Consider the following 16616-nt stretch of genomic DNA (forward strand, 5'->3'; position numbering starts at 1 on the left):
ATTATAATAATATAATATAATGCTATATAATAATATTAATAAATACTTCGCTATTTACTTATTTTATTTCCATTAAGGTATATTGTATTTTTCATTGCATTACTTTCATTTTTATTTAGTGTAATAATAAACGCATACGTTAATATTCATTGGCATTAGTGTAATTGTAAGCTTCACTGTAAATTTAATAAAATTTATAAGAACGGAATTATTAAAAGGGTATATATGTGTAATTAAACTAGATTCTATTCTCAATGTTACTTCATTATTTTATTATTGTTTCATATATATATATATTTTTTTTAATTTACATGTGCTTCTAAGTTAATAGAACTAAACACATGTGTATGTATTAATTGCTATATACGTCATAATTTCAACCATAATATTAAATTATGGTATGTATTATTAAAAAGTATAGTTTAATGTATATATTAAATATATATCATTTATTCGTAGATTTTAAATATGGATACTGGATCAAAGAAGGAGATTAAAGAAATGATTACCAAAGATATATCGAATATACATAATTACTTTCATTTCGAACTTTTTTAGTCTTATTGTTACGTCGATTCTTATATTTCAAGATCTAGTCTTGTATGTACGCTGGGGAGCGCTTTTATTTATTGATTCAACAAAGAATATCGTTGTAGGTGTCATACATGCGAGTAAAAGTAACGAAGTACGAGCAGTTTCACTGTAACATACTTCCTGATAATTTCTCGTTATTTATACCATAAGAAAGTATCAAAGAGGAACTCTTATCTCGAACGTGGATCTATTTGTCGATAATGCATGCGTGTAATACTCGAGTGTCGTTCATACAGCGTAAATATACGTGCAGATACGTAAACCTTTTATGATTTTTGTATCAAAGGCAGACCTGCTATAATACTCGCAAGTGAAATATAATTCTACGAAAGAAAATGGAGCAAAAGAGTTTCCTTGGTAATATATTCTTCCTTTTTCATCACAAGTTTCCTCTTTGTTGTGCTTCTGTTACATTATAATCCTGTTAGATTTACGCGCGTAAAATTTCACTTTGTTGCACTATATATCTCATCATCGCCATCTGCCGAACACCTGTGAGAAACGCGGTTTACTTTGTCTCAAAGCGAGCAAACGTCTAATTTCACAAATTGGATTTTCATCAACAGCGAGAAGGGCATATGCGATGTAAAGGAGGCTGTAAGGGTGTCCTAGGGCTTACGGTGGTTGTCACGATGCCGGAAGTGGCGCCGAGCAGACACGTCAAGGGAGAATCAGAATCGCTATTGGCAAAAACCATCACGAACATTTGTCCTTCGCGCCACCAAAATTCTATCTTCTGAGATATTTTTCGCGTTTCCGAGGTCATCGCCACTCTCCTTAACTTTGCCTTACGATGTATAATATCTCGATGTTACGGTAGTTAGAAATTTGTATTAATTTGGAGAACCTTGCAAAAGTACGCAAATCTGCTACGATAGTCGGATAGAGAGTATCGGCAGAGATCTGTTCCTTTATCGTGAAACTCTCTCGGACAACTTAGATGCTACCAGATATCGATTCTCGCATCCAACCATTTCGTAATAAACGTAGATCACCCAAGAAATTTCTCAATTGTCATCCGTTAATTTCGCGCAACTTTTGCTTTATTTTAGCTACGTGGGAACCTATTAGTGCGCAAATGTTACCCCGAAAATGTTACTCCTCTGTGCCAAATATCGTTCACGTGTATAATCAAAGTTGCATAAAACCGCGTACAATTGCATCAGGAAATTTCTAATAATTTGCTCGTCTCGCAGGACGAAAACAGGCTCACGAAGGATCCCTCTGTTCTGGCTATCGAATGTACCGCAAGCACGTAGTTTCAAGTGTCCGTTCTCTAGAAAATTCGAAACAATTTATGGTCGATGGTCGAGTGAACGGTGCAACGGTCGAGTCGGAAAAATCAGAAAGACAAATCGTCATAGTTCGAACAGACCGGGAAGCAGAAACGCACTTCCATGATCATTTGTATCGTTGCTCGATCTGTTGCTGCGCAATGACCGAGCAAGCTGTTGATTTTTCTTTTTCTGCAATGCTACTATACTCTACACTCTATGCTTTATACCGTTCTTTTGCCCGCTATTTACCTTGTACGCGAACTTTTTATCGCTAGTGGATTGCAAAAATCCTTTTTTATCACGAATTTTACGTGACAATGCGTAGGTCAGGGTGGACGTAAGACAAAGGAAGGTGTAGATAAATAAGACAGGGTGTATTTAAAAATAATAAGTTATTTATTACAGTTTATTTAATATGTATACAGGCTATTCGTATTATAGCAGCGATAGCTAGTGTTAAATTGACAATGACAGTTTCCATCGTAGTTAATATTATATTGGTTATTGGCCATGACGAAGGCGAATTTTGATAGCCCTGGTCGAGGTCGGTGGTCTGGATCTATAACAAATAATACTATATTAATATAGCAAAGAAATGTCGTAAATATCGATATCATTTGCAAGGCGATTCTTTTTGGGCATAGTGAAATTATGTTGATCAGTTTGTGGATATTAGGTTGAAATTAGATAATAAAGTTATAGATTTACCCGTTTTAAGGGATTGTTCAGGCGCCGTTAATTCACTGGATATGTCGCCCTGAAGCAGGATGTTTAAATTTTGGATCATATATTGTACTGATAGGAAGTATTTTATCGATACAATTATGAGTTTATTTGATTAAAATATCTAACGTAGTGTCTAGTCACCAAACGAATTAGTAGATCAGCCGTGAACAATGGCAGTAATTTGTATAATAACAAAGGATAAGCCAAATATAGCAGAATGACTCATCGGCTAGCGGGAGGTTGTGTCTAATTATCAAAAGCGAAAGAAATATGAAAGATCCTAGTTTGTAGGACTTGTTGACAATCAATGTCAACAATTTTTTCGTTTGGTCCATAGAATGTTTTGAGTGGGCTGTATTTCGACACACGACAAAATTGATAACGTAAATAAATCTTATATATTTGTTTCAAGAAATGATAGCTTGTTTGTGAGCGGTATCTTTAGACAGGTTGTTGAAAACTGGATGTTAATTCGGATTTTATATGTTCAATAACTTCGCATGAGTATTTTAGTCAAATCTAGCACGAATCGAACAGGTGAAAACAATCTATACGGCGTTCGTGCTGAGGTGGTATGGTGATAGGTGCGTAAGGAACTACTCTTGGTGTTTTTAACGAACAATAGCTTATTTAGAACTAATCAACAATCAGAGTTAACAATTAACAATTAACAATTACACTTAACAGACAATTGGTAACAACTAACAAATAACGATAGACACCGAGAGATCATTCGACGCGTTGCTATGCAAATAATACCGAGGAGTTACGCATTTAATGGCGTAAGACAGACTGCCTGTGCTTTTGTTTCGGATCGCGCAGATTCTTCCCTTCGTAGCCCATCGATATCGTAGCTCTTCCGAGCTGTATGCTCTTCCGAGAATTCGGCGGAAAGAGTGTGAAGATATCGATGGTACATTGGGCACGTCGGTGTTGCGCTTTGGCGGCGTCGCGCTTTGCATCCGGAGCCGTTGAAAAGTTCCGTGGCCCGTGCCGCCACAGTGCTTGGCAGGCTTTTATTTTGTTTACCTAGTGGATCGGTATGATAGAGTTCGAGACATGTGGAAAGTACGGCTTCCAGGCAAGCAGGGGCTGATTCAGCGCATTAAAATAAGAAGAAAATTTCGTATAAACGTTTTCGAGTAGACGCTTGCTTTGTGTCACAGTACTTTCTTACCTATCTTTAGAGAAATTACTCGAATCGATCAGTTCCAGTTTCTACGGAAACGCGAATGCGTCGCGTCATAGATCGTCCATCTTGTTCGAACAGCTTACACGAATTTGTCGAAAATTTTGATCGTCACGTCAACTAACGTTTTATAAGTAAGAGATTTTAAACGCCCCCGTATTTAATAATCGAACGGATTCGGATCCGAAGAGCGTATTGGTCCGGAAATAAGGCCAGCACGATTTATCTATTTTCCAAGAAATCGTTCATCTGTGTAATGTTTAGCATCGCAAAATAAGCTATAAGCGGAACGTATGGTCATATTAGGCATATTATGTTATATAAAATTTTCTTCTTATTTCAGTATTCAGAATCAACCTCTGCCATATTTTCCACGTGTTCTGATTCACCTTGTATAATATATAAGAATGATAATTGCAAATATATTTGTATAATAACTCTATGATAAGCGCTTAATAATACATACAGTGAACTTGTAGAGAGTAACGTTTGCTGACTGTCGGAGGCACATTGTTGCTGTCTATGCAAAGACAAGTGCCCATTTCTTGTCGAAGAACTCCAGTCAATTCTAGCGTTTCACCCACATAAGTTTTCAACGCTGAAACATGAAAATATATAGTCGTTATTTTTTAGCTTTGCCTCTATTTGATCTTCATCTTATCTGCTTACGCGCTTAATAATAGAACTAGGTTTGGTCTACGTAAAAAGTAACTTCTTTTTATTAAGACTCATATTTATTAAGATTTAATAAGATACAATTTATTAAGATACATGTAACGAAAGGCAGGAAGTAGTAACATTTTACGTGAATTTGCATGGATCGAATATGCTGATGTGCTTACGAATAAGAGAGTATTGATCGATAATTATTAAAGCCAATTGTTTGTGACATGGGAATAAGCAAAAGTCATTTTTAAGTTTAAAGATCTTTAGTTTAGTATTGAAATGTGTTTAATGTATTTTAGCAAAAGTAGATAAAATAGGAATATTAAAAAGTTGTGTTTGGAAGACAAAATTTGACAAAAATGATGCATATACAAATGCTATCTGTGGTCATTAATATATTTTTTCGTTATCGACAGAACATTTTCCCTTGATTTTATTGACATACTGGATTAATCACTTCTTTAAGTTACTCGTTCTTGAAACAACATCAAAATCGTATATTGTTTCGTGCTAAAAAATCTACTAAATCCATTGACAGTGAAACGATATTTCGTATACGGTTCTTACAAGAATTATTATTATTTAAGACTTAGGAAAACGTATATACAGTAGCCACGCACACTGTGCGTATTTCTGGCGCGCGTTTCCGTTCAGTGACAGTACTTCGGCGGACTGGATTGCCGAAGCGAAAGGGTTAAAAAAATACGATAAAATCACATGTAGCTCTCTATTTGTCTAGTCGCTTTTGTAGCAATATCACTATGTCCTCTGACATACTTGAGGTTTCTTACAATTCATAAATTAAATGAACAACTGTGCAAGCGAAATCGCTGCTGTAGAATCCCCGCTTCTGTAGAATCAGTCGTATGGATTTCAAAATTTAGTGTGTCGCCGGGATTAGCGTTATCCAAAGTACGCCACAGGAATAGAACATAAAGATATTTCTCAAAATTTGTTATTGCTGGTATGATATTGCTGAAATACAAGGCTGCAGTTTCGTAATGTCGTCAAAACATTCAGTTCTTTTTTGGTCAGTCACTTTTCGCGTGCTTTGTATTGCTCTGTCGAATTTGAAAGTTTCTATTACGATAGCGGATGGTGCGAAAGACGCAAGTTTCTAGTATTTTAGAGATGTCTGAACGTCAGCTGCGTGATTATGTAACAAAAAATGGAGATATCCACTGAAATATTTTAACACGCAAGAGATTTCATGTTAAGACAATACACGCAAAGTAAATACACACGAATATAATAGTATATCCCTTTCGATGTCATTCGATTTTTGTATCATTCATTTTTTCCCCGATATATTTGAGCGATTCGAGATAAACAGGATACACTTCTAAACAATTTCTCTCAAAAGTGGCAGGAATTAATATTTTTTTATTCTGAAAACAAATAACTCTGGAAATATTGAAAATGTAAAAGAATAGGAAGCTTAAAATCCGTTCACTTGTCGATGCAATGAGCAGAACTATACATATTTGCGATAATAAGAAGATAAAGTATCTCTAATGATACTTTTAATACATCAAAAGGCAAATACTATAAAAAGATTCGACGCGCTCTTTGAATACAGCTACTATCAAGATGTATAAACATTAGAACACATAATTAGCCTAGATCGTGTCGAAGTAGTAAGTACGTATGTACTTTTGACGAATTTTTAAATTCAAAATTCTTTTGAAATCACGTTTAAAATACAGTTATTCTTAGAATATGATTTAAAATATAATCTTCTTTTTACTTTTTGCGTAATTTATTACGCAAATCATTACTAAAGAAAGTTACTTTCCAGTTGTGTTACAAAGTAATCCACTTTGTATACAGGTATGTAATAAATTGCCAGAAACTTTGATGAGAACGAACTTTTTATTAAAAAAAGTGACATCTTTCATGTATGATTTCCTCTTCAATCTAATATTTGCTTGGTAGTAGTATATCAAATATTTTTGAGCTAAAAGTAAGTAATAAATATTCGGTAGGTTTATATGCGGAATGCATAAATAATTGTTATGAGTATTGAAAGTATTACATTTTTCTGTCTAAATCGTTTCGGTTCAATTTGGAAAATCTTATTCTGCGTGTGCAATTAATACCAGCAGCATGTCAACTCTAAAGTTTCATATCACGAAAAGAGTTTATGCAAAAGACGAATAAGAGTTAAGTTTGACATCGAGTAAAGAAAACCCAATTTGAAATTGATCTAACAGTGTTTTTCTAAATTATTTCTAGGTATTGTTCAATTTGTTCTTTTCTCAATATTGTTGGATTTAATTAACGCAGCGTCATATTTACGCTAATATCTGCTTGTTAAGCATAATTTTAATATATAATAACATGATCTATAACTCTTTACAATTTATATTTTATCATGGCATATGTTTTAGAATATTCTCCGGCTTCTTGTAATTTTTATTCATACCTATTCCACGTGTATCATGTTCTCTTTATTAACTTGAAACGTTTTACACGCACAGGTGTACGCGAGTACTATCAATTACACGTACATACAGAACTTCCTCAAGCTAATATTATCAACTCTAGAGCTATTAATAAATGTTCATAAAGGGGATACTTCTTCACGACATGTAGTTTAATAGTTTATTAACACATTGACTGCCACGCGTGTTTTCAAAAAAATCTGCGTCAGGCCACGCGTACAGCAGTACCAAGCGTTCTCTGCTAGGTGCTCCTATCGATATTTTAGTAATGCGAATCGCTCAAGTGGTGGTCTCAAGAATGATCTTTCGTTTCGCTTGTTCGCTACATTAAAACCGCTAGCTGTTGTCGAATATAACGAAGGAAAGTGTGGTATAGATTATTCCGATCAAATGGTTTCTTATGCCACCACAATTAGAAAAGGAATCAAATGGTACAGAAAACGTGGCATTCAATTCCTTCTGGGAATTTCTGTTGTAAACGCTTTGACGGTTCACAAAATTGCAACAAGGAAAAATATAAATATTGGAATATTTAGACAATTACTAGTTGCAAAATTATTAGGGTTGTCTAAAAATACGAAGAATCCTTGTCTTCGACAGAGTCAGCACAATATCGCCGTTCGGAAAAATGATTCCGGAAGAAGCATTAGACGCGCGTGCAAACTATGTTATGCAAGTAAAAGACGTCGAATGGACCGAACAAAGGCACAAAAGAATTTGAAGAAAACAACAACTTCTTGTCCAAATTGTCCCGACCAACCTCAGCTATGTATAGAATGTTTTTCTTTATTTTATTTTTATTTTATATTTTTTATTTTATAACAATTTTTATTTACAACGTATTACAACGTATTTTTATTTTATAACAATTCAACAGTTTTATTATTATGAAATATCTTTTCAAATACCTACGACGATCCTTAGCAAGTAGTCAAATAAGCGACACCCGAATATGGGTTACGCGGCCTGACCAGAAACTTTGCTGACACCCGAATGCGGGTGTCGTGGTAGTCAACGTGTTAATAAATGTTCTTCAGTAAATTATTAATTTGAATTAAAATACTGGTGGAACTAATATACCTAATTTTGTTTTTATCATGTATTGTTTATGTAGATAGCTTGCTGAAAAAATTGTGCAGGAACGAATCGCGTAACAAAGTACAGTGCATTCGAGATGTAACATTTCAGTGCAAATAATAAATTATTTTCAAACAAATAATCAAAATTTTTATTTAAATCTTCTCGAGATTTTTACGTATTACAAGACAATTGTTATTTTATAAATTCAGAAACATAGTTATATCCACTGTATATACTACGTACATATATGTATAAAATATATGATTTTTTAGGAATATCTCTCTACTTTAAACTGTTACTAGCAAAGATACTTTGCAAGTAGCATTCTTATATGTTGGATTACAAGCTATTTTAATTAGCCTTGTAGTGAATATACTGTACAATATTTGTAATTTTAGCGAATGTTGTGATACTGTTCTGTAGGAGTACCAAAACATAGTTATCTTCTATTAGCAAATAAAACTCTATTTTTGATGAAATTTAGTAAAAAATATTAAAGTATCCGAGGAACAATTTCTTTTGCCTGCAAAAGTCACTTTGAGCCGGTGAAATCGAATCCTCAAGATTTTGATTAACTTGTGATGATCCGAGATACAGTAAAACTTTGCATCGCTCTATTGAAAAATATTGGTGCGCTAGGAATAAATCTCGAGTAAATAATGAGTTTACTATGTTAAAGATAAAACGTGTAACAGGCATTACATGTAAGAAATACAATGCGGGCAAAATAACAGTTCACTTAACATTTCTGTTAATTTCTAAATACATAGGATTTTTCTCCAGATATTAGCGCTTTTATTGGAACAAACAAATGAAAATGAACAATTCCGTGTAACATATTTCGGAGCCATATTGATCTGATATGTCAAACATATACATTGATATTTCGAAAATTAAAAATTATTTTCTAGAGTTGACATGTTGTTTTTCTGGTAAGTAAAATTTTTTTAATGTATACTATAACTAATTTATTAAGTGTAATTACCAGTTATTTGCCCCACTTTTATAATTTCCTTTGTATATTATATACATTATAATCTAAAACGTAACGTAAAACTCGAAGCATAGGGTCTGCGTGTGGCGAGCCACGGGACAGAAACCGTTGGAATGTTTACTGTCGCGTGTCGCCACGAATATTTCTTTTAAGGAGAGCTATAGAATTACTCCATACCTTTGTTAGGCAAAGCGTTCATCCCGTGACCGCGGCTACGTTCGGCAACTGACTGTCGCCTCGAGCCCAAGCTCACTATCACCAATCTCGAACAATTACAATCGGATTGAATAACTACAATTGTTCAGTTACAGCTATAGTAGACTCTAGGTTACAATGTTGCGGGATTATCCAAAATTCCAAAGGCTCCGGTGTTCTTTCATCTCCGACATATTTATGTGACACAGGTATATTCGTGTCGATACTTGTCTATTTCTACCGAATATTAATATACATATTTATAAGTACCACGAGTATATTCTCAAATGTACATGTTTCAACTAACTATTAAAAAACTAATTATTATAATCGCGATGTGCGAGAAGACCTATCCTGAACTAATAAATAAAGATTTGAGAAAAATGTTACTACTCACGAGTTTAAAAAATATCCGCGGTCATTATGCTCGCAAAAAGTTCTACGTAATACAACCCCACGCCGATTCGCATCTTTCCATCCTATCACACGATTGAGTGACCGGAGGAACAGAAATGCATGCGACTCACCGTTAGGAGGAACAGAGGAACAGAAGCGTTACGCCATCGAACTGCCGTGCTATCCCAGCAGAACAAAACACGATGAATGACTGCTGATTATTTGGAAAGCTGGAGATAATGAAAAATGCAAGTTTATTGAATTTGTAACTTTGCTAATAATAAAGATTGAAATGCTAATAAACTTAGATAAGTACAAAAACTGAAACTCTGATATGAAAGTTTAAAATCTAGAATAATTCCTGAAATATGTTAGTTATTTGTTTTACACTTCGATATTAAGACTTTAACTAACACTCTTTTTATTTTAATAGAAGAATAACCCGAGAAGATCCTAACCTCCCAAGTTTTTAATCAAATTGTATTCCCTAATTAATAGCGTTCAAAGCAAAATATACAAAATATACAAAATATACAAAATATACAAAATATACAAAATATACAAAATATACAAAATATACAGAATAGACATAATTAAAGTACGATATGTAAAGATACTTACGTTCTTGGCTTCTGAGCCACTGTTAGAACATTCCCAAAGAAGACGGAAAAGTTGAAGCTGTGATATGTCTACAACAAAACATAAGATATCGTTTATATCGTTAATACATAATGTTACGTCCGGTGACTCTGTACACAAACCAGGCCCCAATCCGCGGGCAACATGACAGCCAGTTGTCTACGCATCGTTACTGCGTACCCTCAATAGTCTTCAGGACCCACCATAAATCTTGGCATTTTCATAGTTCTTTTATTTCAAGTGTTCCTTAAATTTATTGTCTACTACGGAATGATACGGGAAAGTTGGTTTTTCTCACGTTCGGTGTCTCCGGCTAGCAACTTTCTCTCCGGGGCGGTTAGAACATTTCCTTGCCCACCAACCTTTTTCTCATCCAATCAGAAGCAATGACTATTGCCCTCACTTTCCTAGTCAAAACTGTCATCTACAAATCCGATGGTCCCGTGCGCTAGACACACCCATCGCTAGCCTTCCTCCGCCATAGTGTCACGACCGGCATACTTCAAATCCGACGGACTGACGATAGAGATAGAGATAAAGATGTGGCGGCACTCGGCGACAATGTATATCGCTGAAGTGCCTAATGAACCATCAACATCCCAACGGTCCTTCCACCGAAGGTTCTAGAAGAAAGAGCACGTGGCAACGATCGCGGACGCCTAGCAAATGCATGGACGGTAGGGATGTTGAGGGATGACAAAAGAAAGTAATCGAATCCGATTGAAAGTAAAATCGTAAGAGTCAGTCTTAGAAAGTCACGTCTAGAGTTCGGAAGTAGATTGTAAAGTGTATTGATGTTAGAAAAAAAATAAAGTTTTCTTTTTTTATTTTTTTACCTCAAATTCCTTTTTTATTTTGTTATTTTACGTGACAATAGCATCGTCACCGAACTTTACTGATTTTCCATCTTTAGAACAGTCGACATCTCTTGACCGGGTTTCCACCCTTAGATCAGTCACCTACTTCACTTATCTATACGCACCAGCTCAACTATCTTCTCTACAAAATTGTTGGAATAAAGTGCGAATTGTAAACCGTTATCTCAGTGTAATACTTCATATAACCACCTCTATTGTCCTAACCGAAATAGGGAATCGATCATTTCATTTGCGAGAATCATACCACGAATGTTCGTTATTAGAACACGAAACATAGTTAACACACAACGGTCGCGTGTTATAAATATCCGAAAATATTTCCAAGAATTCAAAAGTTCACAACTAAAAGAATGCTTAAAGAATGCTAGAGAAACGCGCGCGAAGCCTTGCTTTGAAGTATTTCAGTCTATTTGCGCGCCACCTCTATGAAAAAGACACAAGTTACAAAGTTGCAATATATGACGGAAACTATAGCAAATTCACGTAATATAGAAAAATAATTTGAATTCGATATACCAATACCTAGTGTGTTACAATACCTATAGAAATAGTTAAAGCTGTTATTGTTAAGATTTCTATGTTTCAAACTGTCTACACGAAGCTATCGTTAAATTATCAAAGATTCTACATTATGAATTACATTGAAACAATAAAATAATTTGTTACAAGTTCGTTTGAAATAAGAGAATGATTTCATATATTTGAATGAAAAAAAGTGATTTGTTTAATCGTATTTACTTTCATTTTAATATTCCAAATAATTACGAAACGATCTATTATGAAATATGTATCAAGTATATTTTAAAGTAGACATAAATTGTATATCAAATGTTACCCATGCTCGAATAAAAAGGCAATAGAACCGTTCATACACAGCTGTCTTAGTTAAAATAAATTAAACGTTACCAGATTTCCATGAAAATTCATCAGACTGATCGTTGATCGTCGTTGCGTCCATATATTAATATTCCTGTTACTTCTATATTATCCCCGCCATCGATCGATAACCTGCACAAAAACAAACTAGAAATGTATAAAATAATTACATGAAAATACGATCAAACGATCAATAACGATTTTATTACGAAAGCTTACGATACAAGCTACCGGTAACAGTATCATTTTGTAACTAGACGATTAAAGAGAGATACAAACAAAAAATTTCAGAAAACCACCTAATTTCATTATCTGAATGTTCGACAAATCGTTAAATAAACGTGGATTGATTAAACGATATTAATAACGAGATATAAACGATAGTAAAAAATATAGTAATGACAGTAATGAAGAAGTGACGCCGCTAATAGGTTAGAATAGGTTACAAACCTGACGCAACGTGATCCATGTTATCGATAGAAAAGAAGACGACTGAATGGACTCGTCGCACCTTAGTTTCGCTGAGCAGCTTCCAAAGTGGCGTAGTGGGAAGGATGACGGAGATACAAGCAGATACGGAAAGTCAAACGATCTACACAAAACGATCTTACACGAATCTTTCCAAATTTCAAACAAAGGATACATCGCGCAATATCTATATCTCACACAATGATTACATCCATCTTTATAAACATCGTACTGTAAGATCGAAAAATAAGGATAGAAATTTTTTTTCGCTTACTTACAATTTATTAATATTAAACTGAATATACAGATATAAATTGGACAGAGAACGATATTTATTTAACGGAACTAAATGCAATACTCGTATCTATATCAAATAACTTTACAGTTATTTGATCACTCTCGTCACAACGAATCTAACACACACACTCTCTCTCTCTACAACTCTATCAATTCTCACGACTCTACTCTTCGACGACTCGAAACCTCTAACGACTCTACTCTTCAACGACTCGAAAGCTCTAACGACTCTACTCTTCAACGACTCAATTAGCTCTGCTCTTCGCCAATACAATCCTGCCCGGTCGTGCTCGCTCTTGTTCTCGTCCTCTCACACACACACACTTTTCGGCTCACATACTTTGGCCTCTCGATTCCTTGAAATATGAAACCGTACCTCTGTTTTGACACTGCTTATCCTTTCTCGCGTCGCTGTTACTAGGCGCTCTTGGATGTAAACAAACCACGAAAGACGACGTACACGGTGCTTTCTAATTTCAACCGATCTCTAATTCAAATCTATTCTACGATATTACAGTACGATAATTCGTAGCCCCACTGGTTTGCATTCGGCATCAAAGACACATTTGTCTAACCTGGGACGAGAGAAAGAAAATGAAGCTACTGACGCTGTATGTGCCCCTAAAAGTAGGCAGAAGCCAAAGAGAAACTGCAATCAATCGGAAAATCAAATAAAAATCACGGCACGAACGAACGAGTTTGCGATCTTTCGGAAGAATCAATGGACGCGTGTTTCGGCAGAAAAAGAGAATAGAATTTTAATTTTCCTTGCAAGGTGGATAAGTATCATTGTACACGATGAGCTCACAATGCTCTTAACATAGACTAACCTATCTTACGAATAATTAAGGCTAAAACGCACGCATTCCACGGTGTCTCACGGCGTATGTATTGAAATTTATCAATTAGAATAGGTACAGCATGTTGTTCCAAATAATTATACCTGAACATTGAACTTATCGTCGAAGAAACGAAACCATGCGACTTACCAATGGTAGCACGCATCAATGGATGATGAAAACTGGTTGGCTTTGATCTAAATTGCACTTGCTCCCTTGATTCCATGAATACATTCTATGAATAAATTGATATAAATGAATAGAGTAATTATCATAAATTATTAGTTTAACTGTAGGTAAGGAAATAATTAGGAGAGATAAATGATTTTCGATATCTTACGATTGGTATAAAGGAAACTAGAATGCTTTTGCAAAAATATCTTAACCGCAGAGAGAATTGTTTTATCAAATGGCCGTCATTGAACGCTTGGATCGATTGATTAGGACGGAGTATTTAACGCCACCCTTCGGTGCAAACAATAACTGTGTACGCCGAAGGTAAAGAATATGAACTAAACCACCGAGCTTACTCAATGAATAAACCAAACTATCGTTCATCATGCATCTAAAGTAGTAAGTAATAATAATATACATAGTATCTGATTATTAATATATACGTATTGTTATTGGCAACGAAAATGTTTAACAAAATAGCAACTTGCAAATCAAGTATGCATACATATATCTAACATTTTTATATTCCAGATTAAACAAATTATACCCTGAAGCGCAATCTTATTTCGATGTTATCTCCAATTATTCTCCGATATTAATTGGCTAATTAATACATAGAACTATATTCGCAAAAACAACACCATAATACCTGCTATTACAGTAACAAGTACAGTATCAATTAACTAGAGTAAGGGAAAAAATGAAAGAAATGGGCAGAAGAAAATATCCGTATTATTCGTTATCATAACTCGTTTGAAGCAGTCGACTAAAGTGGAAAATTGTTCGAAAATAATTTATTTGATCTTATAACTTAAAGTTAGTTTGTTTCTATGTTATTTTAAAAATAAACATAATAAAACAGTTAAAATGTTGGTTTCAAGCTCGTTCGGCTTATTGGGCTTATTAATAATAAAATAAGCAATATCGAATATTTATAACATTGTATATTTTGCCGAATATAATTAAAAAGATGTAATCTAGATAGAAAATTATTTCATCTAATAATTTGTATACTTTGGATAATTTCGATATTTTTGCATATTATATACGTTCTATGGATCGCTTCGCTTTTAGATCTGTCGTAAGTGCAGAAGAATCTCGCGCTACAATGCCTTAAGAATTATACTATGCGAATTATATTATTGACAAAGTAAATAGATGTTTTTAAAAATGTTATTTCCACATAGCATAGCATAGCATAGCATAGCATAGCATAGCATAGCATAGCATAGCATAGCATAGCATAGCATAGCATAGCATAGCATAGCGTAGCGTAGCGTAGCGTAGCATAGCATAGCATAGCATAGCATAGCATAGCATAGCATAGTATAGTATAGTATAGTATAGTATAGTATAGTATAGTATTGTATAGTAGTAGCGGTATAATTTTTAAGCAACTTTTTTAATTCAATCTATATGTAATGCTGGAAAAATGTGCAAAGCGCAGAATTCGAGGAGGATAAAAAGTTTGGCTGATATAATACGCGAGGGAGAGAGCGCGTTGCGGTTCGGCGTCACGTAGGTCGGTTGGTAGGGTAGAAGGAGACAGGCGAATGTATAGAGAGAGCACGCACGTACAGGTCGCGAACAGGAAAGGAACGAAGCCACCGCGATAAGACTGAAAGCATACGAGATAGATCTCGGTTGAGAGGGGCGGAGGGCGTCAGAGGAGGGTCACGAAAGAGAGCCAATGAGCTCGACGACGTGGCGCCAGTCGTCGAGTCGCCGTGTTAGTAAGAGTACTTGCTCTCTGATCGTGACTCGCTGCATCCTCGTTCGGAAAGGGTCGTGTCCTGACTCTGTCAATAGGGGTTGGAGACCCGTGGCAAATTCTTCGATTTTTCATCCATCCGATACTCGATCGATTCGTCACAATTTATCGATTTCGTGCTTACCGACGCGGTAACGTCACTGCTACCGTGTGTTATCGTTTCACTCGCGTTTTCTATCCGCGCCTTTTCGTTTTTCTTTTTCCCATCGATACGATACGTAGGCTGAATCGACGACGGCCGAGATCAAGGTCGTCCGGACACGAACTCGACGACAGTGGCTATGTGCAGCTATTACGCTCGAACGAACCGTTGATCGTCGATGATCGACCGTGAGAATCATCGATAAAGAAACTGTTTGGTGGCTATGTGACGGGTATGAGGCTGTAAGAAAGCCTTTCCATTGGAAGATAATGTGAGATCGATTCGTTTTAGAGTCGTTCGACGATCAAATAATGGTGACGGTGGTCGCAATGGGACGAAAAGGGCATCGTAAAATAGGTAATGAAAACGATTGCCCGAAGATCTTGGCACTCTTCGCAGTGTGAACGAAACTGCATAGAACGTTACGAAATTCGTAAACGAAAGATTTGAATTTTTGTGTATTTAACCAACGAGTATATGCCCGTTTGATACTTTGAAGATTTTTTTTACGAGAAAGGGGAGAAAAAACGAAGGGATCGACGCTTTGTTGTTGCAAGACGATCGATATTTTTGCGAATTATACGGTGTCATTTGAAATAGTTGGGAAATTAATAACGAAAAGTGAAAATTATTGATATCGATATCGTGAATATCGAAGTAATATCGTTCCTTAAAACGTTCTTTCTTCGTTCGTTCTTAAAACACGCGTACGACTCTATCGTTGATAACGATCGATAAATAAAATTAATCGAATTGAAAATGAAATTTTTTACAGTCAAGCGAACGCTCGATCGGGTTGAGGAAGTGGAAAGGCAGAAATTATATTAACCGATTCAGCATCGAATTTCTTTTAGACTGTGAGAAGAAGATCTCTCTTGTCAATTATCGATAATAGAAGTACATTTTTTTTATCTCTCTTACTTTCCTACATCGAATAATCGGACGCATTTTTTTTGTGGAGGTGGAGGAGG

General features: G+C 35.2%; 1 protein-coding gene across 1 annotated transcript; it reads right to left on the minus strand.

The window, feature by feature from the left end:
• Positions 1-2281: 2281 nt before the first annotated feature.
• LOC143305006 (uncharacterized) lies at positions 2282-14018 on the minus strand. Its single transcript, XM_076627563.1, has 6 exons — positions 13899-14018; positions 13709-13793; positions 12405-12546; positions 11985-12086; positions 4253-4384; positions 2282-2430 (listed from the first exon to the last, which is right to left on the minus strand). Exons 4-6 carry the CDS (start codon positions 12034-12036, stop codon positions 2282-2284), a joined length of 333 nt encoding a protein of 110 aa, XP_076483678.1. The 5' UTR covers positions 12037-12086; positions 12405-12546; positions 13709-13793; positions 13899-14018.
• Between the last annotated feature and the right edge of the window lie 2598 nt (positions 14019-16616).

Source organism: Bombus vancouverensis, unplaced genomic scaffold (genome assembly GCF_051014615.1).
Source record: "Bombus vancouverensis nearcticus unplaced genomic scaffold, iyBomVanc1_principal scaffold0073, whole genome shotgun sequence".
Taxonomy (NCBI): Eukaryota; Metazoa; Arthropoda; class Insecta; order Hymenoptera; family Apidae; genus Bombus; species Bombus vancouverensis.